Here is a 20,842-nt window from a genome sequence, read left to right as displayed (position 1 = left end):
AACCAAATGTTGAGCACAAAGAAAAAGCAAAACTTAGCCCAATTTTCTTGCAAGGCTATTCAGAACCAAGAAAAATAATATTTAAAAAAAAGCCCATGTTGACCCATTATAGTTTTAGATAAGATAAATAAGACCGACCACACAGACATTGGAAATTTGATTTATGAAAATATCCAATATAGCAATCTTACAGAAACTTTGAATCTTGAAATAATATCCAACAAACAAAATGAGCACTCTCCAACTTAACTCTTATGGTATAGCTTCCTTGAAAGCTCCCCACAAGTCGAAATACACTACTACCCACAAAACCCTCAGACCCTTGAGCCATACCAATTTCTCTAGAATTAAAATCAGGGCCATCGGCACGGTCCCCGATAGTAAATCCGATGCCAAGGAGCCTGAAGAACCACCGTCCGTCAATTTTGCATTTGTTCATGTAAGTGAAAGCATTTTGCTAATTCAAGAGTGATTCTTTTGCAAATGGTGGGATTATTAATATTGTTTTGGTTTTAGTCTGTTTTACTGCCTGATGGAACTCCTGATGTGCATTTTCGGACAAGCTGTGGTGGGAAAAAACTTAGAGACATAATGTTGGATTCAAACATTGAATTGTATGGACCATATGTAAGTTAATTGAATTATATTTTGTGACATGCCTTGTAAGAATAGGAACACTCTAAGTAATTGTTAATTATTGGTTAATTGATTTACCAGGCACGACCATTGCTAAATTGTGGAGGAGGAGGAACATGTGGAACTTGCATGGTGGAGGTGAATTTTTGAAGGAAAATGAACTAATTTTTTATTTATGTGGGACTTGGCAATCATCTTAACCATGATCATGAGCACATTTCCAAAATTATACGCGTTTTTTTGTTTGTGTTTCTTGAATGAGTTAGTTTATTATGGGAAATTATTTATAGGATTAATTGCAGATAATATTTTTTTTAATTAAAGAAAGAAATGTCGATCAATTCTTCTACTGATATGATTAGCAGTTAATTAAATAAAAATGTAAATGTTCTAATAAGTCTCTGACCATTGTCTTAATCTTACATTACAGGTTATAATGGGGAAGGAGCTACTTAACCCTCGTACAGACAAAGAGAAGAAGATACTCAAGAAGGTGTCTTTGTTATTTTGATTTCCAAGGAGTTAATTATGCTCGTTTTAGTACAACAAAAGGAGTTTTTTTTTTTCCCATTGAAATAAACTGATTTCATAAATTAACCTTCATACGTAGGAAATTATTTTATTTTGTTTTTTATTATTATTATTATTATTTTTTATTTTATAGAAACCCAAAAATTGGAGACTTGCTTGCCAAACAACAGTGGGTAATCCAGATTCAAGAGGACTGGTTTGTAAACCCTCTCTGCAGTATGCTGATGATCATATTCATATTTTAAATTTTTTAATTGAACATGGTGACCATTTGTTCTTTTTACTATAAAGAAATATGTTGAATCTTATTCCCCTATATGTGATGCAGGTTGTCATCCAGCAACTGCCTGAGTGGAAAAATCATGAATGGAAATATGAAAAAATATTGCCAGCAGAATTATTACCACAATAAACAAATTTCTTCCTGTACTGTTATATATATAGCTCTCTCAATATTCAAAAGATTCACATTAGGGTTTAAATTATGTTTACAGTGGCCGTCAATCTACTGTAATTCTCCTCCTTTCATCCTGATTTAGAATTAAAGCTTACTTCTTATTGTCAGTGCTTTCTCTCACGCTGCAAAATGAAAGATTGTTTTGCTGTAACCCAACTTTTTCTAATGTATGAAAGAATTGCATTTGAAATTTGCCCATAAACTGTCAAAAGAGTAGAAAACAAAAAGAAGCAAACCAACACCACAATTCAAAAGTGATAGCACATCGTCCACTTCTCATAAATGCAAAACTTATCACAACAAAGATTTACAACAACAAAGATAATTTAAATGAACTAAAAAGGAAATATTAAAAAAAAAAAACGAAAAAGAAAAGAAAAGAGAAGAAAAAGAAAGGAAAGCATAACATAAGCTGCTTCCCTTTCTTTTATTTCAAAACACAGATAAAAATGGATTAGAAACACAATAACTTAGAAATCATTGGACAATGGGGCATGATCGTTATTAATGTACAAGTTTCCATAGATAAGGCCTGCTAGCCCACCACCAATAAGGGGCCCAACCCAATAGATCCAGTTGTCATGGAAGTCACCGCTAGCCACAGCTGGGCCAAAAGAGCGGGCTGGGTTCATGGATCCACCGGAAAATGGGCCTGCAGCCAAGATGTTGGCACCAACGATGAAGCCAATGGCTATGGGGGCAATGGTGCCTAGTGATCCTTTCTTGGGATCAGCTGCTGTTGCGTACACTGTGTATACCAAAGCAAATGTGACTATAATCTCCATAACCACTCCTTCAATGGCTCCTACTCCAGCTGCAAGGCTGTGGGTGGGTGTTTCCTGAAACCCAAGTCACAAAAATTAAGTCAAAAGAGACGATTATGTAATATTGTAAAAGATTTGAGGATAAGCCAGAAAAAGTCAGAACTTACCAAGCCTCCGGTGACAACTTTGAGAAGGAGGCAAGCAACAATGGAACCAAGAAGCTGAGCAATCCAGTAGAAGATGCCAGTAAGAATGGTGATTTGACCACCAAGAGCCAATCCAAAGGTGACAGCAGGATTAACATGGCCACCGGAGATGTTGGCACCGACGGCGACAGCAACAAAGAGAGCAAATCCATGGCAAATAGCAATTGCTACTAAACCAGCAGGATCAAGAGCTGCATTTCCTGTCAATTTATCTGAAAAAAAAAACCAAGAAGTTAGTTTATAAACATCATAGTATTTATAACTAAAAGGAGCCATGAAAACTTAGAAAGAGAACTTACTGTAAGCTATGGCAGAACCAACACCAGCAAAAACGAAGAGCAGAGTTGAGATAAATTCTGCAAGATAAGCTTTAAAAGAGCCTAAACTAAAAGAATCATCAAAACGACCAAAGGCAATTTTGGCCATCTTCGAAAAAAATTTAGCTTAATAAGGGAACTGGACTAACTAGCTTTGATGGAGGAGAAGGTAAGGATATATGTCACAAAAATGCATTTATCAGGCCACACATATATATGCAAGTATGAGTTACCCATATAAGCAAAAAGATCAAGTATATTGTAGAAATAAATATTGTATTATTATTTAAATATATTATAATATCATGGTAAATCATATGAAAAGCGAATGACAAAGGCCATAATCATTTAAGTGTTTGAACTTTTGGAGTTTTGTCTATTAAACCGTTTTATTTGTACGCATTAAACTCTAAATTATTAAAGTAAGCGGTAATCCTAAGTCATTAATGTCAATAAATATATCTTAAAATAGTGTGACGTGAAAAAACTATTATTAATGTCAAGAATTCAATTTTTACAATAAAAGTTTAAAATTTAAGACAAAACGTGTTAAATCTAATTCTGATGATTGTAGGATCGAGTCATGAATTCAATATTAAAAAGACTTTTAATATAATTATTTTTCGATCCAAAGGGGTTAATCTCTCATCTAACCATTAAATAAAAAACGAAAGAATGCAAGTTAAATTGTTTAATTTTACAAAATAAAAATAGAATTGAAGGTTGATAATAAAAAATGAAGGATTAATGAGCAACACTCAATAAATTTAAAAATTTAAATATGCGTTTTTTTGCAGTAAAAAATAATTTTTTAAAAAAGTGAATATATTTATTTATAAAATAAATAAAAATAAAATACTTTAAATATAAAAATATAGAAATTATAATAAAACGTTAGAGTCTTATTTGATATATCATCTCAATATTTATTTTATAGAAAAATTTTTATGTCGTTTTCCTAATATTAAATGAAGTCATGAGTTGTTTAGGATATTATTGTTGAAGTGTATATTATATGTGTGTGTGTGTGTGTGTTATCTTATTTTTGAAGATAAGGAATATGGAGAAGTGTATTTGTACATGCACATCCCGTCAGAATTTGTTTCTGAAATCCTAGCTGTCATTAACTTTTCTTTACTAGAAATGTCTGGACGTGCATCAATAATTCTTCCATGTTAGCAACTTCAACAGAAGAGAGTCTGCAGAAAATAATGATAAAGAAAGGAACGTGCTTGGAGGAGCACTACCTTTTGGTCCACAAAACCCACCGACCATATTCCAAAAATGGGCTGGAAATTTTGGGATTTTTTAAATGAGTGGACACAATTTTTTCATTGGTGCTTGATGGTATTTTATATACACATAATTGAGAAAAATTAGGGTTTTTTAAATGTAATTTAAACACACAATTGTGTTTAGGTTAGGTATTCGCTAAAGAAAGAGAGGAGGTCGGCCAAAATGGACAGGATGGAAAGGAATCTAAATGACAATTTGTCATTCATGGAGAAAATTTTGGTAAAAAAAAAAGGTTAGGGTTTTTGTTTGTTTCCTTATTATTATCATTAATTATCATTTTGGATGTTTGGCATTATTGTAATTATTATTTTTCACGCTTTTGCCTTTTTCCTTTTGAAAATTTGTGTCCTTGCTTTTGCCTAGTTCAAAAAGAGAATTTTGGATATCCACCATGTGATTCTGTTGTTCTTTGGGGTGGTTGGGATGTTGTGGTTGTGAATTGGCTAATTGTATGTGATGCCAATCCACTTCTTTCTTCCTTTTTTTTCCCATGGTTGAAATCCAAAAATCCACAATATGCCCTTCTTTTTTTTTTTTTACCCTAATAGATTACCCACCAACCATTAATAGTAAGAACTGTAAAAATTCTGTATGATATTACTGTGGATGTAGATCTTGATCAGAGTGCAAAATTTTCCAGTCACTTTCTGCTTCTTTTAAATGATTTCAAATACGTCTTGTGTTATTAATATTTTAGTGTGATGATAAAGACGATACTAGAAACAAAAAAAAAATATCGAATAATCTAGAAGTAATGCACATTACTTATTTAAAAGGGAAAGGGCAAAATTTTTGTTTTGAAATAAATAAATAAAACATGATTTCTGTGAGTTTCTAGGGTGATGTATCCTGCAATTTAAAGATATCACATCACATGGCTAATCTATTTAGGAAATTAAACAAGGAAAGCTACAAATCTGGAAGCTGAAATAAAGAAAACAAGCATATACATGTAATGCAACACAAATATTAATATATTTTATTACTACAACTTAGCTAGTTTCCTACTCGAGAAAAGTTCAGATTGGAATTTTTCAAAATGATCAATCCGCTTGCATGCTTTCAGGAAAAGGTATTGAAGCACAACAATGATAATATCCATTTTCATCAAACATAAAACGTTGAGAAAGATGAGCTTCGCGTATGAGATAATCTCCCCATTCTTCTGAACCAAACTGCTTGAAAATGCCTCTAGCATCAAAGGAATCGTATTTCTTTCTTCTCTTCTTCCTGAAAATTTCACCGTGTATTAGCAATGCAGACAGAGAAGCAAAATCAAATCAGCAGCAAGACCCAGCAGCGGAAGGTTAAGATAAAGGAATATAGGGGAGAGAGAGCGAATACCCTTTCCTATGCCTTGCATTCATCACCGTAGCATGCAACTGCGTTTCGAGTGAAACAAATTGTTAACATCAGTGCTTTGAGACTAAAGGGACAGCAAGACGTAGTCAATGATATGTTGCTACATTGCTGCATATAAAAGTTTAAGGCAGTCCTTTGAAATTTTCAATTTAACAACGTGGCCAGACTTTCAGGTTATGGGCTGCTCAACAAAATACTGTGTCATGTGTTTACCATAATTCAGAAGTTTTACAGCATGTTTCTTTCCATTTTGGTAAAATTTTTTCTTGCATTACCATTTCTAGTAATATTCTCCAGTAGCAAAATCTGGACTTCCCAGCTCCTAAGTAAGGAGTTCAAAAGGAGTAGAGCTCCATTCAACAATACCAGGAAATGAACATTTCCATGCAACATTCGCAGCATACATGTGCTACTATACGTATTTTAAAATTAAAGATGATTTTTTTATATATCCTCGACAAGATATGCACAATAATTATTTCCCTAGACAACCTTGGTTCATATGATACCTCAAAGCCTTCCTCACTTTTCTGTTCCCAAATTATGTATGTAAGAAGATCAGGCCCTGAATAATACAGGTGGAGATAGAAGGAAATGAGGGTGGGATAAAGATAAGCAACTTACTCAACTGGAAGAAAGCTTAAACTCACTATAGAATGAAGCAAGCTTAAGACCTTATTTTATTGTCAAATTAGATAAAAAAGTAGAGAATGGTTGAATAGAAAATATATATATATATATATATATATATAGAGAGAGAGAGAGAGAGAGAGTGAGGAAGCGATTAAGGCATATGGCGACAAACACATTAATAATTTCAAATGTAACATCAGCATATCAAGCATAGCCATTTGATAATGAAAAATGGATAATGGAAGGGTTATATATAGTACCTTTAACTTTTGTTTAGCATCTTTCTCCAGGACAAGTCCAGCCTCAACAAATGCATCAGTAATGACCTCTATGAAAGCTAAGGAAATCCAAAAGATTTATTCAACTGGAAAAAAAAAAAAAAAAAAAAAACCTTAAATCTAATTCTATTAGATAACATTGGTTTCCTTTTTTCCTACTGCTGTTTCCCAGCGCAGCTAATGCAAAAATAATATTTGCACAAGACATTAGATTATTGACACTTAGGATACGACAAGCTTGTAATAGTCGTCCCTCATTTCCAATTTCTTCCACAGAGGCATAAAGAACACGGGCTTTTGCCATGGAACCTCGCATACAATCCTGCATAGGGGTAAAAGCAATTCACATCCTCAATGGAAAGGGAAATGGACCTGCATCTTGACCCACTATTATTAAATACACAATCATTTTCACAAGAAACACCATTAAAACTTAAGAAGCATCCAAATAATTTACTGAGGATAAAGCTCTACATCAAAAGGCCATTGTATCTTATTATAGAGTAGATAAAAAGACAATGAAAATGAAGTTCTGTTTTACTTACTAGCCCCTTAAGCCTTACAGAGACCGGTCGATGATCCAATGCATCCATCACTTTTGAGGATATACTCTAATACAAAAATATAAAATTTCATGATAAATCAGTGTCACCACCAGCCAAACCTATTTATTCAATAACAGTATACCTTCAGAACCTCTGAAGCTGCAGTGACTCGCTCCTTGTTCCACAGCTTCAACATGAGCACAGTTAAGTGAAATGTCTTAGGTTTGATAAATATCGATTTATCTATTCCCAAATCTGTCAAGTGCAACATAAATCAGCGAGATTTTGTTCAAGTAAAGAAGAAAAGGAAAAATAGGAAGAAAAGAAATGGATTAATTGCCAAAGAAAGAGAAGCAAATCAGTTCACCAATCAGACCAAATAAACCACCTTTATCTAATTCTTTTTTTTTTTTTTTTTATTACTCCAAATAAGTGAAGGCAAAAATAGAACCAAGATTTCACATGCAAAAATGGTCAGTAATTTATAAGTGATATTATGTTTTTGTGAAACTACAGCAACAACTAAAGAAAGATATGCTCCACTGTCCCTAGATTTAAAATTGATAAGTTTGTTAGCACTACCAGATAAAGTAGGTGACTTGGATGCTTTAGATGCATAACTAACAAGAGGTATGCTAGTTAGATCCACTTTAACATGATTGTCATCTTCAACTTTAAGTTCAACTGCAACATCAGATCCTTTACTTAACTCTTGGTCCTTGTCTTCAGCGTCAGAAGCATCTTCATTGGAATCACTCTCCATGGTCTCATCCACAGAAGCATCACTATTTCCCAATATGAAGTTCTGAAATTTGACTAGCTTATCAACCAACTCTGGGTGTATAGCCAAAGGAAGAGATATGAAGTGAGAGTAATCGAGAGTTGGGCTATTAACTGCCTGTGTTTCAGACCCCCGGAAACAGGAAAAAAAAAAAAACTGTTAGGATCACACCTAGGAAGGATAATTAATCAGGTTTTCATTAGACATGCACATAGAAGAGGTACAAAAATATGTGCCAAAATATACAGAATCACTTTTATCAAGCTGAAGTCCTTAGCACAGGATATTTAAGATTGACAAGTTAACAAAACAAACACGTTTTTGCGTGCAGCTCTGTTAGTTGACATCGAACTTGGCTTCATCAACAGTATGAGCCCTTTACAAATTTAATTTTCCCCTTGATAGTATGGAAAAAGTATTTACTGGTTTACCATCTAAACTTGGAAAATTCACCATCCCACGCATATGGCTTAGGTTATGGAATAGTAGATTTTTCATATGCACAAATCAACAAACAAAACTAGCTCTCAAATACGAAGATGAGACACTGTAATAACGTACATAAATGAGCCACTTTGAAAACAACATTGATTGGGCACAAACCTCATCTATAATAATCTGTATCTTTTCTGAAGCACGAGTTACAGTGTCAACTGAATTGCCTTCAATGACTGCCATAAAGAACCATGTCAGAGTTCCTAAATAAAAGGCCAACCAACATTGTTGCAAATCACATTTGGCATAAAATAATGAAAATTTCAAATTAAAGTAACTATTAAGTTCTATCATTGGTAAAGAAGTCAAAGTACTCCGAAAGTTTTCATATGGTAATTTGATGAAAACAATTCACCAAAAAAATCCAGAAAACTTACTAATGGATTCCTCCTTCTTTGATGCTGGAATTATAATCTTAACTCCCATCTCCTTTTCAATTTTTTGCTGTGTAGATCCTCTGAGGCAGGAAATTTAGAAGAATAAGAAAAACAGATTTGATTTATGTTCAAGAATGCCCATATTCTGTGAATTTCATACCCTTTTCCTTTGATAAACCGAAATAGAGAAGCACCTACCTACAAATCAAGGACAAAATTGAGCCAATGTATTAAAAGCAATTTTATATATATGCAAAAAGAAAAAAGAGCAAGAATAGACATAATCAAGGGAACAAAAGAGTTAACCACAAGGTAGCTGCAATATAAAGATGAAAGTGTTGGCATAAAGAAGAGGCAGCTAAGTGACATGCGAAGTACAAAGAGAGATGATTTTTGGTGTCTTACCTGAATAACAACTTAGGTAAGAAAGCATAAAATCGGTTTTGAAGATTGCAATAGAGAGCTACAATAGAAACCATGAGTAACATAATCTTGCAGATAATGTAATCCTATAGAAGAAATCATAGCCAAACATTACATAAGCTGGACGGTATGTCATATGTCATAGTGGAGCAACTTGATTGAAGGCTTAATATGCCTACAGATCCGTGGCAAGGCGCTTTCTTCTAGTTCTAGAATAGCACTATATATATATAATCCTATTTGAAACACAGAGAACTCATTTTTTTAACCACCTTTCATTTCCAATAAGGAAGAAACATGTCACACAACCACAAACACAGAGCATAACAGAAACAAAAAGCTCAGCTGAAAACTTATTGATGGATACCATGTCATACTCAAAACCCATCTCATGGATGAACCTGACAAACAATCTGTAAATATATACATATATACACAACAAACTCTTTGAACTTCAACAAATAAATGTTAATATACCTCGACTGAAAGGGAATGCTTCTCTACAGAAATCATGGACTCTCCTTCCAAAGTTCTATCTTCAACATTATTATCCACGGTGCTAAAAGTGACAGTTGTTTGAGTTACTTCAGTTACAGAGTCAACAACTTTCATGACTTCTTGAGTATTTGGAATGGAGCTAGATGCGCTGCTGTGTACCTTTTGAAGTTGACCTCCGTCTTCTGACTCAATAGTCACATCCTTTATAAGGGATTCTGCAGTTTTACATCAATCCATAAGCAATATCAAAACCAAGATTGTTTGAAAGAATAACAACTCATTTGGCTAAACCAAATATCACATAGCCAGCACAATGTTAATGCTTTGGGAACTGACTACTTGCCAGAAAAGGTCAAACGAGAACCAAGGGGCAAGAAAAAGAAAATAAAATTTGAAAATTCTTCGAGTGAATCCACAAAATAAAAAGCAATTTGTAACCACTAAAGTCCTCCTAATGTTTCAGCTAACTTGTAATCAAGCTGTAGTCACACTGAAAAGTTTTACAGAGACATGATATGAATATGATGACAGGTGTTATTGCGATGTAGAACTAGGTTTGCTATACTGTATTTATGTACTGCTAAATTGACCAGAAGCAAAAAGATAAACAAGAGGAAAAGCATTATCAAACAGTACCATAATGAGAAATGTTCTGATGTAAAAGAAAATTAACCTTCAGCAGAACTGGCTTTAACAGAGATTGGTCTCCATAGTTGAGTGACTGTTTTTTGCTTCTTGTTCCTATCCATGCCAGCTAACCTAACTTCTGGCCCAGCCATCTTATTGAAGCTGAAACTATAATAAGAACAGTGTCCCTGTCACACAGATTCCAGTAAAGACCTCCAAATTAAGCTAAGAATCTCAGAATATAATTAGCCAGGAAAATCATTCATTCTTCTTCAAAATGAATAATTAAACCCCCATTTTCTATAAGCGTTTTTAAGAGGCTCACTTCTTAAATCAAGTCCAAATCCATCAATTTCAAATCCCCTATCCAAATGCAAACCAAAAGCAAAAGTATAAAAAATCTAACAATTTATGACATTCTATGCATGCAGTGGACGCTACAATTTTACATTAAATAATACGAAAAGAAAACACTGAAACAACTTAGTTCTTACAGAATTGAACATCAAAAAGATATGCCAGCCAAACTTAATACCTGAAAGTAACTGGCTGGCTTTGAGTTCACTTTCAAATTCACATATGTGAGCACACGGTTTGTTCTGCATCTAAAACAACGTGAAAGCAAACAACTCAATTCAACTGCTTGCGAGAAACAAGTTTTCAGCTATTAACAGCTCCAATCAGCGATTCCTTAATTTGAGTGTAAAAATTAGTAAACAAGCAATAAATATGCAACAAGGGTATCTCTACTTCAAGATTGAAGCAAAAAACTTTTTTATCTCGAATTGCAACTGATATAAGAAGCAAATCCTTACCATAGCAAGTGGAAACCTAATTCTTTTGATATTAAGTTTGTTTCAGTGAGTCAGTGACAGTAGTTTTTTTCTTATTTCTAATTTATTAATGAATGATAAGAAAAATAAAGTGAAAAACGAACAGCACGTTATTTCTTTAACATTTTCTTGGGAAACAAATGGCGTACCTCAAGAGAAAGATAGAACTGGAAGCAAACATTCGTATCGTTCTTCTTCCTCTCCTTCGACGGAAAAGGGCAAAAAAAAAAGGTTTTCAGTTTCCTCGAGTCGTTACTTTCACACGTGTGAACACTAAGTGGCCATTTTCGCAAATGCGACGGCGTCGTTTACCTAACAGAGACATGCTCAAATCTACGTTGAGCTCTTAATAATAGCAACGGTATTTTCTCCTCTGTACAATTTTACAGACCAAAAGTAAAGAACCCAATTTGAAGTAGAAGAGAGACAGACATTCTTGATTATTTTCTCCTCTACACAGTAACGTCCTACGTTTGACTATACCAAACTTGAACCAGAAGTGAGCAAACAATTTCCATTCAAGGCAAGGATACACCAAGAAAACCTTTAACCTTATATACAATGATTGAACTGTTCACCTCTTGAAGCCATCTTTTGCAATTTACTCAAGCAAAGAACCCAACTGGTTTCTTTCTCTCTCTTGCTATGTATATAAATTACATATAACATACATATCTTTGGCTTAGCCATGGTGTGTATAGGAATTCTTTTTGGGTGCAAGCGCTCTCGTTCTATAACAGATTATGTTGTTACAGCTCTGGTGATCATTGCCATTCTCATTTGCTTACGAGTTCTTTGTTATTCCATCTATCGGTTGTTGAAGAAAGAAGAACGGCATGATTATGGAATGGAGATGCAACAGAGGACAAGTCATGCACACTAGAATCTGTAAAGAAGAAGAAGAAGAAGAACATTGCCAGAAAGACAATCCTCGCAACAGAGCAGATTGTGCCTCTTCTTGTCATTTATTTTTAATTAATGGCTTTATTATGACGTTTCTTGTTATGATTATATTTGCTTTGGGATAAGTATGATCATATAACTAAATGATTGCAAACAAAATTATTTTGCGATTTCCTAATCTTGATGAGATGAGATGATCATATTTTCTAATCTTGATAAGATGATAATGTTATACTGGAGGAGCAAACCTTAATGGACAAGAGCAGGAAAGTAATAAAATACTATAACAACAACGAGTAAGCCCGAGTTCCAAACTAATTGGAATCAATTATATAAATTCTTTGTTTCCAATAACCGTCGTGCTGATCAAATTAATAACCATGTGAAGCAAAATATAAGTCGAAGAAAATTTTGAAATATTTATCTAAGATGTAAAAGAAAAAAAAAATTCGAGAAAACCTTATCTAAGAAAAAGCAGAATATTCAAGATAAGGTAACCTTTGAATCACAAAAAGGTTCTTTAATTAGTGATTTCATTTTCATCAAATATATAATAGCTAGACTCACAGGCAAGCCAATTAATAGGCTGCAGACCAGAAATAAAATTAGATTAAGAAAAAAAAGGAAAGAGAAGGAGCTCCTCCTCCTCTTTTATTTACTATCATATATTTTACATTAATAAAGTCACTAAAACGAGCCCACCGCTAAAGAAAATCAACTTTCACATGCAGTTCTGAAATAACTATACTGTACAATTAGAAGTTTAAAACACTGAGAAATTCTCTACTGCAGCTCAAAATACTCATAACCATTAGGTGACAAACCTCCAATATCTTTATTTGTACGAGTTACTCGCCAAAATTTTATGACACCATCAAGACTTCCTGTGCAAATTGTGCAGTCTTCTTCACTGTTATCTTCTGCTAACCATCCCAGATAGGCTGACACACATCTAACAGGACCTCTGTGCCCTACTAAAACTGCTAGACATCCATGCTGCCCATCTGACTCTCTAAGCCACACCCGGCTAGATGAATCAGCTGACCCACTTATAACATAACTTCCAACACTTTCAATACTCATAACTGCATGTGTGTGACCTTGTAGTGCACCGCCATATTGTAATTGGCCTGAGAATCTACCTCTAAGCCAATAGTGAATGTATCCGTCAGTGCATCCGCCATAGAGGATTCTATTGTGATCTGTAGTTAGAGTCAAGGCTTTTACAGGAGAGGACTTGGCAGGTACGGTTGTGATAAGAGAATGTGGTAAGTCTGTTATGTAAAAGTTGCGACGCCAGACTTTGATAGAGGCATCATCAGAAGCAGTGTAGAGTACTCCATCATCAGCTACTACAATGGCATTGATCGGCTCGGAATGCGCTTGTATTGTCTCAATGCATTTTAAGTCTGATAGCCTCCATACTTTCACTGTTTTATCAAGTGAAGCTGAGTATAAGGTGTCATCAGAAATGTTGATTGCTAGTGATGTTATTGGGCCCATGTGCTTCATCTGTTAAAATTGATGGCAGCGATACAATTACGCACTAGTAGGTCAATTTTAAACACAGTTACTAATCAGCTTCTGTTCAAAGGTACTAGACCCATCTCCTGCGAAGTTATAAAAACTATGCTTGATCTCTTACCTATAAAATTAAACTTTTACCTAAGTGAAATTCTGATATACAAACTGTTTTCTTTTACTTCAACATTATTATGTGTAGTTCTAACTGAGCTATAAAAACGGTACTTTCAGCTTTTAGGATTCAGACAAACTAAAACCAACCAATCAAATGCAGATAAAAGTTGCATACCAATTCACTATATTCTGAGAAGCAAGCAGCAAAAAGCTAACAGACTAACAAGGTCAATCTATCATAGGTACATTTTGTTATGAAAAAGCAAAAATGGACTGTGAATTTCATTAAGTCCTGGGTCCAAAGAAGAAGAATACAGATTGGTTAGTTACAGTGATATATTTCAGCAAGAACTTGCAGACATAATATTTAATCATGTGGATCCCCTTAACAGATCATATATATATGTAAAGAGACAACTCAAAATCCGTGCAAGATATAAATAGCAGTTCGGTGTGTGCTCCCATTTTAGGGCTCAACATCTCATAGTAAGCAAGCAACTTCAAGTATAGGCCTTTTCGCTTCTTTATTTGTCATTTTCAGTCAAATTGTACCACAACCCAATTTTACATACCACCTTTTGATTTGATTAATAGCAAGCATGAAGAAGAAAAATACATCGTCTGTGAACTAATCCTGGTTACAGAACAAAAAGCCTTTCTACTGTAGTATTCTGTATAACTTGACCAAAATTCTTCTGTTACGATTTTATGGTCATAAAAATGCTGTCAGTAGCAAAAAATATGAAGTACTTATATAGTGGCTGGAAAGGTAAGTGAAGCTGAACCATTCCCTTACGCATGTTGTTTTTTAGTAAAATGGCATCCTATGACCAACGAGCGTTAGCTCAGCAGCATTGGAGTTGTCTTCATAGCTGAAAGGTCTAGAATTTGAATCCCATTTAAAGCCAAATTAAAATAACATCCTAAGGTAGATACATGTATATATCAGTCAACATAAATGATATTCATATATGTATCCCCACAAACCAACAAGAAGTAAATGCAATAAATATACATCAACAAGAGTGACATTGAACATTACCGTCTTATCTTTTCCGGCCATATAGCTCCAGACATAACCTCCGGTCTTAGGTATGGTAGCCAATCTTACATGTTTAAAACCTGCATCCCATGTTCTTCTCCAAATTCGTATCTTTCCATCACCATAAGCAGCATAAACTCTATCATGTGAAACTTCTAATGCAACTACCATACATGTCTTGGTCTTCAGTTGGCCACACTCAGCAAACTCAGGCAATTTCCATATTCTTATGGAATTGGTATGAGAGCCCGTGTAAACAAGTCCATTTGACATTGCCATAGATAATATTTGACCGTCCTTTTTAAGAACTGAAGATAAACAAGTATATGTAGTTTTAGAGTTGGAAATGAGACTATTAGTTGGTGTTTGAGGTCGAGGAGGAGAGCAATATGGAACAGAAAGGCGGTGTGGTGTAGCTAAATTTGGTGGACTAAAAAGAAAATCTGCAAATGAAGGTTCTTTTGAAGAGAGACTCTTCAAGAACTCGTGATTTGTTTCTCTAATTGTAAAAGATGGGTTTGGTGGTGAGTTTGGAGAGCCCATTGAAGCCATATCTCCAAAATGCAAAGCAAATGCAGATGCAGAACTGCTATAAAAACTCTGAGATAGTATATGATTTATGAAAATTAATATTGGTAGGCTCGGTTATAAATGAAATCCAAACAGAAAAATTTGACACAATTGTGTGTATGTATCTATATGTATATATATGAACAGGGTCCCTCAAGAATTCGACATCACTGTGTTTTAACCTATATATATTTATTGTAAATGTGAATTTAAGGCCTACCCTCCTCCAAAATCTGAAGACTTGTTAGTTAGTTGCCATTATTAATAATCATTTTAATTTGTTTTGGTAGAACTAGATGCACTAATTTCTCAGATTATAGGAGTATAACAGATTTTAACCCTCTCATGTTTCAAATATCGGTGGTGGAATATTGTTTTTCTAACCCGCTAATCCAAGTTAAAGCAGTATTAAAGTCGGACAACAATAATTTTACCAAGAAAAAAAAAAATGACAGACAATAATAATATCCAAAATATTCTCTGTTGTAGTGACTAGAACAGCTAAATCCTGTGCTTAATCATAAATTTGGTCCATAAAATTAATATATTTATATATGGTAATATTTGAAAATAATAATGGTTTTTTTACTTTTTACCAAGCAACAATGCCCTGCCAAACTACCAATTAGCATCAACCAATTCCCTCCCATACGTGTTCTAATTTTACTGAAAATGTAATATTCGTGTTTGAACCAAACACCAAAATCTTATATTATTAAATCATTAACAACATTATAAATTATGAATGATTTTATTTATAATTTTTTTTATTCATAACAAAAATAATTATATAATTACGAGAAATTGAGATATTACAAAATCTTATAAATATAAAATAATGCAAAAAAGAAGAGAAGAAAAAGAAGTAGAAAGAAAGCTCCTCACTCGATCTCTAGTTCCTCTGCTTACGCCATGTCTCTGAAACTTGAAGGTTAAAATTTAAAGAAGAAGAAAGCCATAATTTTCACCTTTAACTATGCACACTCTAAAGCATCCACTCAGTCCAAAGACACCCACTTCCGCCTCTTCCAAGATGCTTGAGCGAGTGCTTTCTTCTCGCCGGGCCAGTCCTCACCCAGACGACGCCGTTTCTGATAACGATACTTTACCCCTCTCCGGCGATGAGTCCAAGACCAAGAAACAGAGCCTCTCTTTGTTAGCCGCCAATTACCTTTCCCGCTTGTCCCACCTCTGCCCTTGTCCAACTCCCTGTCTCATACTCTGCCTCATCTTGGTTTCAGTGTCCATTGCGTCTCTGCTGTTTCATTCTCGAAACTTCGTCTGTGTTTCTCCTTTTGATCCCGCTATCCGGGTCGGATTTTTCGGGTTAGATGGCCTTGAATCGGATTTTGGAGTCCTTGGTGTTCCTTGTTGTAAGTCCCCTTTTCTTCTAAATTTGTATTCGTGTGTATATGGGTTTGATTCAGATCTGGGTCTGGATCTTTATATTGATCATAGTGTAGGCAAAGGAAAGGTTACAGCTTTGAGAGTTTTGAATTTTCAATATTTTTTTGATAACAGAGGAGGAACAAGGCCACATCTTTAGCTTTGGTTGAATTTTTTATTCAGCATTTGCTTAGCATAGTTTTGGTATAAACTGTGTCAACATTCTCTGAACTAGGAGCCCACTCTAGATAGATACATGTTGGCTTATTACCATTGAATTTTCAGTTAATTGTGCAAGTTCATGGCTTTCCTTGTGCTTCCATTTGACGGTTTATAATCGTTCGTCCGATTTTTTTAAAAGAGTTTTAACTGAACGTAACATTATTTTTTCCCTAATTAAAACAAAGATTTTTTTTTTCTTTTTCCTTTTGTGTGTGTGTTTAGAGAGAGGGAGAGAGAATGCAGTATTTAGAGAATGTAAAGAGTGGTGCTTTTGCTCCTATTACAGTGATGAGTGAAGTGAAAACTAGTTGCTAATTGTCATTTTAGCAGATAATTGAAAATTTTGAAATATTTTCAGGTATTTCTCAATACTTGTTAGAACTTTATTAGAGTTTATGGACTTTTTGGTTCCCTAACATAATGTATTTGGTCCGAGATCACCTTGTGCAATTTGCTGTTTTTGGTGGTATGCTATGTGCTCTGCTTGGCAAGTTGGTATATAGCTCATATCTATTTTCTTATTTGTGGTGTTGGGATGTTTTCATTCTCATGGTCGTCTATATTCACTTTAATTTTATTTTTCACTGATTAGCTTTCCTGATCTATGGAAAATTTGAGTTTGAGTTCCTATAATCGACTCCCATTTAATTCTTGTCCTTGGCAAAAGGCAGATCGAAACATGGAAAAAAAGTTGAATGGACAGCCAAGGATTTACTCAAGGGCTTGGAAGAGTTTGTACCAATATATGAAACTAGGCCAATCAAAAACAACATGTACGGAATGGGTTTTGACCATAGCTTTGGGCTTTGGTTTATTGCAAGGTGGCTGAAGCCAGATTTAATGATTGAGAGTGGTGCTTTCAAGGGGCATTCCACCTGGGTGCTGCGGCAAGCGATGCCAGACATGCCAATCATTTCTCTGTCACCTAGACATCCTGAGAAATACCTGAAAAAGGGACCTGCTTATGTTGATGGAAACTGCACATACTTTGCTGGAAAAGATTTTGTGGATTTTGGAAGTGTTGAATGGAAGAGTGTGATGAAGAAACATGGGATTACGGATCTCAGTCGAGTTCTTATCTTTTTTGATGACCATCAAAATGAATTGAAAAGGTATTCGAATTATAAAACTAGCAATGTACCTCCATACCTTGTGCCTATGCAGATATAGTCAAGTCTATTAATTTTCCTATGCGTATTTTTCTTAATTAATGTTTTTGTGGCAGAGTACGGCAGGCATTGAGTGCTGGCTTTCGGCATCTGGTTTTTGAGGATAACTATGATACTGGAACTGGAGATCATTATTCCTTAAGACAGATATGTGATCAGTCCTATATACGAGGTGTGTTCTCTCTCATCTCTATCCTATAAGCTTCCTGGTTGTATTCATTGCATGGTTGGTGGATTTCTACTGTATGAATTTATTTTTTGAGAACTGAACATTGAGGGAGAGGGCCAAAGTTTGAGCCTTTAAGACTCGACCAAAGCTGAATTGATAGGCTGACTTAGTGATGTTGGCAAAAAGAAAATATAAATACATAATTTCCAATATATTTATAGACAATGTGAACATGGTGCCATGATGACAGCTCAGTCAGAGTGTAGGTTTTAGCCTTGTAGATTTCTAACACTCAAAATTATTTTAGGTAAAAATGGCAAACATGGTGCTACAAAAATGTGTCATGCCAACATTAAGTGAACCAGTTGAATTGTTGCAACTCACATGAAAATCATCTGATCTGCAATTAAACAGACCAGGTCAACCAAATTGATGACTGCATTTGAATAGGCAGGATGTTCAGCAGTACCTCATTTATTGACTATAGGACATATTGACATAGGTAGTTGCTTGCTGCCTCGGGCTTTTTTGTGTCTGGTTCAGATTTCAGAACATAGATATAAATATAATCTTTTTCTCCCTCTAAATGAAAAAGGTTTCTATACGTGAGAAATTTCCAATTCTATTACAAAGGAATGTTGATGACGAGGGATTTTGACAAAATGAAAGGATTAATACCTAGGGAGCTGGGAGCAAATACTGCTTTTCATGTATTGCAGAGGACATTTTGGATGGTTCATCAATCAGATTTAGGATCTGACCACAGCAGCTCCAGGGATGGGTTCATTACTTCATTCTATGGTCTTTTCATTTGTTAGCAGTATCCTTTATATAGCCTTAACTCACACTAACACTTGGGTGTTAAACTTGAGTCATTTTCTTTCACTTAAGTTTATTGGGGACTGATATATAATTCTACTTAAATGCATCAGCGTTTACTGTTTCTGCAATTCTTTCGAGAAAACATATACTTATTTTCATTATTATTATCAAATGTATTTATTGATTTTGTTAATCTTGTTCTTATTGATTTTCGTCCTTGTCCTTCATGGAATATGGTTGTACCTCCGTTTGCTGTTGACCAGTACATTCCTAATTTCGGTTTCTTTGAGCTCGACTTATCACTTTTCATCATTGAACATAAGAAATAATGGTGTTCATTTATCCATTATCAAACACAGGATTCTGGAAGTAAAGGACCCAAATCTGATTCATGTTTGTGTTCCTTGTCTGATTCATACTCTGCCCCTTCTTTAATGGCCTCAAGGACAGTAGTGAAGACTGAAGAGTACTCACTCCCCCAAAAAACTTTACTGGGTTCTACTCTCTTTTTGTTTCCCAAAGAAAAAGCGAATAAAAATAAAAACTAGTCTACTCCAAAATAAATAATAAAGACATGAATCATGAATGTTAGTTTTTCAATGCTAAGAAAGATGAAATAGCCGATAGTGAAAGCTCACCTTCTATCCACTCTTCCCGAAGTGCACAAATTGCATTATAACCATGAAGAAGGAATAGAGGGCTAAAAGGAAGAAATAATCTTGAATAGGGAAAATCAGTTATTTAATGTCTTAAATATTTTGTGATGTGATTTTCTTCGTCATTAGATGCATCTTGAAATATATATTCCAGACTTTATTGTGACTCATTCACTGAAGAAATGAGTATTTTTTTGTGACTCATTCTTCCTTTGTCTTAGTATTTTTTTTGTACTTTATCAGCATCTCATCGTAGATTAGAAATGAGTCTTGTATTTTGAATATTCACTTCATTTAAGTGTTCCTTTCTTTTCTTGGTTTTAAAATTTTCCTGAATCTAGGAGGCGGTCATAGCTGCTTTAGGGATAGCGATGAAAGCAGGATTAGATCAAAAAGGAAGAAATTCTGGGAGAAGGCAGTTGATGTAGATGAACTGTGTGGCCCAAATGAAGCATGGTGGGGTGTTAGAGGCTGGATGCGAGATAATTTTAATCACAGTAACAAGCCAATTTCCTATTTGGAACATTTTCAGAACAGCAGGTTTATTGAATCAATCCTTGATGTTTATTGGGAGCTTCCCCCAGTAGCTGGTCCTTCTCTCACTCATCAAACAAGATATGATCCTGCTCGAACCACCCCTCCTATTGTTGAAGATGGTCGCTATGGCCTTTTCCAGCGGATTGGTCTAGGTAGACTAGAGAATTCTGTATTTAATGGCTATACCCAGATGGTATATCTTCAAATCTCTGAACAAGAATCTTAAAGCTGTTCAGAGCAGATGATGGAGCTGTTAGTTTTGCCTAGATTGAAACACACAAGTTGTTAATATTAATTCCTTTTCCACACAGGTTCAAAATGAACAGTTAAATTTTTTTTTTCCCTTTTTTCTTTTTATATTTATGTTTAATTCAATTTTCTGAATCACTTCATCCAATTTCTTGTTTCTAACGTGTTTTAGCAATTTCCCATTAACATCTACTGCTGTGTTTGCTGTCATCAAATTTCTAGTCTCCTTGGTGGGGCTTTTTATACAATCTTGTGATGTGCTCAGTGATTAATCTTTCTTTTTTTTTTTTTTTTTTTTGCTGAATTGAGAATAACTGATCATAAGTGATTCTTAGCACCAATCCTGACAGCTAATGTACATAGTTATACTTTTAATGTCAAATATGTTTACAATTATTCTGGTGCCTCTATTCGATTGAT

At 34.5% G+C, this 20,842-nt stretch overlaps 5 protein-coding genes across 11 annotated transcripts; 2 read left to right on the top strand and 3 right to left on the bottom strand.

Annotated features, from left to right (window-relative positions):
* Positions 1 to 152: 152 nt before the first annotated feature.
* PNSB3 (NDH-dependent cyclic electron flow 1) lies at positions 153 to 2,024 on the top strand. 2 transcript variants are annotated; one of them, XM_012218016.4, is made up of 6 exons: positions 155 to 439; positions 517 to 627; positions 718 to 774; positions 1,067 to 1,129; positions 1,301 to 1,363; positions 1,496 to 2,024. In XM_012218016.4, exons 1-6 carry the CDS (start codon positions 230 to 232, stop codon positions 1,577 to 1,579), a joined length of 588 nt encoding a protein of 195 aa, XP_012073406.1. In that variant the 5' UTR covers positions 155 to 229; the 3' UTR covers positions 1,580 to 2,024. The 2 variants fall into 2 exon arrangements, with proteins under 2 accessions (XP_012073408.1, XP_012073406.1); XM_012218018.4 differs by lacking the exon at positions 1,301 to 1,363 and having other exon boundaries at positions 153 to 439.
* Positions 1,872 to 3,118, bottom strand: DELTA-TIP (delta tonoplast integral protein). The gene is made up of 3 exons (XM_012218014.4): positions 2,894 to 3,118; positions 2,556 to 2,806; positions 1,872 to 2,463 (listed from the first exon to the last, which is right to left on the bottom strand). Exons 1-3 carry the CDS (start codon positions 3,018 to 3,020, stop codon positions 2,095 to 2,097), a joined length of 747 nt encoding a protein of 248 aa, XP_012073404.1. The 5' UTR covers positions 3,021 to 3,118; the 3' UTR covers positions 1,872 to 2,094.
* Positions 3,119 to 5,117: 1,999 nt separating this feature from the next.
* Positions 5,118 to 11,611, bottom strand: LOC105635028 (Putative eukaryotic LigT). 6 transcript variants are annotated; one of them, XR_001046906.4, is made up of 15 exons: positions 11,209 to 11,375; positions 10,762 to 10,831; positions 10,273 to 10,414; positions 9,579 to 9,814; positions 8,839 to 8,876; positions 8,679 to 8,758; positions 8,410 to 8,477; positions 7,608 to 7,923; positions 7,168 to 7,280; positions 7,026 to 7,091; positions 6,712 to 6,802; positions 6,463 to 6,530; positions 6,079 to 6,134; positions 5,552 to 5,589; positions 5,337 to 5,437 (listed from the first exon to the last, which is right to left on the bottom strand). XR_001046906.4 is itself a non-coding variant. In XM_012218011.4 (14 exons), exons 1-14 carry the CDS (start codon positions 11,238 to 11,240, stop codon positions 5,251 to 5,253), a joined length of 1,545 nt encoding a protein of 514 aa, XP_012073401.1. In that variant the 5' UTR covers positions 11,241 to 11,368; the 3' UTR covers positions 5,118 to 5,250. The 6 variants fall into 6 exon arrangements, 5 of the variants coding, with proteins under 5 accessions (XP_012073401.1, XP_012073403.1, XP_012073402.1 ...); XM_012218011.4 differs by lacking the exon at positions 6,079 to 6,134 and having other exon boundaries at positions 5,118 to 5,437; positions 11,209 to 11,368; XM_012218013.4 differs by lacking the exon at positions 6,079 to 6,134 and having other exon boundaries at positions 5,118 to 5,437; positions 10,273 to 10,394; positions 11,209 to 11,277.
* A 942-nt stretch (positions 11,612 to 12,553) lies between these two features.
* Positions 12,554 to 15,369, bottom strand: LOC105635026 (protein JINGUBANG). Its single transcript, XM_012218010.3, has 2 exons — positions 14,643 to 15,369; positions 12,554 to 13,474 (listed from the first exon to the last, which is right to left on the bottom strand). The coding sequence occupies exons 1-2, from the start codon at positions 15,192 to 15,194 to the stop codon at positions 12,746 to 12,748; spliced, it is 1,281 nt and encodes a 426-aa protein (XP_012073400.1). The 5' UTR covers positions 15,195 to 15,369; the 3' UTR covers positions 12,554 to 12,745.
* Positions 15,370 to 16,056: 687 nt separating this feature from the next.
* On the top strand, positions 16,057 to 20,608 carry LOC105635025 (DNA-directed RNA polymerase subunit beta). Its single transcript, XM_012218009.4, has 4 exons — positions 16,057 to 16,585; positions 17,488 to 17,932; positions 18,046 to 18,161; positions 19,978 to 20,608. Exons 1-4 carry the CDS (start codon positions 16,189 to 16,191, stop codon positions 20,397 to 20,399), a joined length of 1,380 nt encoding a protein of 459 aa, XP_012073399.1. The 5' UTR covers positions 16,057 to 16,188; the 3' UTR covers positions 20,400 to 20,608.
* Positions 20,609 to 20,842: the final 234 nt, after the last annotated feature.

The sequence above is a fragment of the Jatropha curcas genome, chromosome 1 (assembly GCF_041381405.1).
Source record: "Jatropha curcas cultivar XTBG-Jc1 chromosome 1, XTBG_Jcur_1.0, whole genome shotgun sequence".
In the NCBI taxonomy this organism is placed as follows: Eukaryota; Viridiplantae; Streptophyta; class Magnoliopsida; order Malpighiales; family Euphorbiaceae; genus Jatropha; species Jatropha curcas.
This window is presented reverse-complemented; position numbering and strand designations above follow the sequence as displayed.

Coding starts and splice junctions, on each gene's coding strand:
- PNSB3 (XM_012218016.4), top strand. CDS start 230: ATGAGCACTCTCCAACTTAACTCTTATGGTATAGCTTCCTTGAAAGCT. Junction 440..516: donor TCAATTTTGCATTTGTTCAT/GTAAGTGAAAGC, acceptor TTTTGGTTTTAG/TCTGTTTTACTGCCTGATGG. Junction 628..717: donor TTGAATTGTATGGACCATAT/GTAAGTTAATTG, acceptor TTGATTTACCAG/GCACGACCATTGCTAAATTG.
- DELTA-TIP (XM_012218014.4), bottom strand. CDS start 3,020: ATGGCCAAAATTGCCTTTGGTCGTTTTGATGATTCTTTTAGTTTAGGC. Junction 2,807..2,893: donor TGGTTCTGCCATAGCTTACA/GTAAGTTCTCTT, acceptor TTTTTTTTTCAG/ATAAATTGACAGGAAATGCA. Junction 2,464..2,555: donor AAGTTGTCACCGGAGGCTTG/GTAAGTTCTGAC, acceptor CTTGGGTTTCAG/GAAACACCCACCCACAGCCT.
- LOC105635028 (XM_012218011.4), bottom strand. CDS start 11,240: ATGTTTGCTTCCAGTTCTATCTTTCTCTTGAG. Junction 10,832..11,208: donor AGTTCTATCTTTCTCTTGAG/GTACGCCATTTG, acceptor ACGTTGTTTTAG/ATGCAGAACAAACCGTGTGC. Junction 6,803..7,025: donor CTGTAAGGCTTAAGGGGCTA/GTAAGTAAAACA, acceptor ACCCCTATGCAG/GATTGTATGCGAGGTTCCAT.
- LOC105635026 (XM_012218010.3), bottom strand. CDS start 15,194: ATGGCTTCAATGGGCTCTCCAAACTCACCACCAAACCCATCTTTTACA. Junction 13,475..14,642: donor TGGCCGGAAAAGATAAGACG/GTAATGTTCAAT, acceptor CAATTTTAACAG/ATGAAGCACATGGGCCCAAT.
- LOC105635025 (XM_012218009.4), top strand. CDS start 16,189: ATGCACACTCTAAAGCATCCACTCAGTCCAAAGACACCCACTTCCGCC. Junction 16,586..17,487: donor AGTCCTTGGTGTTCCTTGTT/GTAAGTCCCCTT, acceptor CCTTGGCAAAAG/GCAGATCGAAACATGGAAAA. Junction 18,162..19,977: donor TGATCAGTCCTATATACGAG/GTGTGTTCTCTC, acceptor TCCTGAATCTAG/GAGGCGGTCATAGCTGCTTT.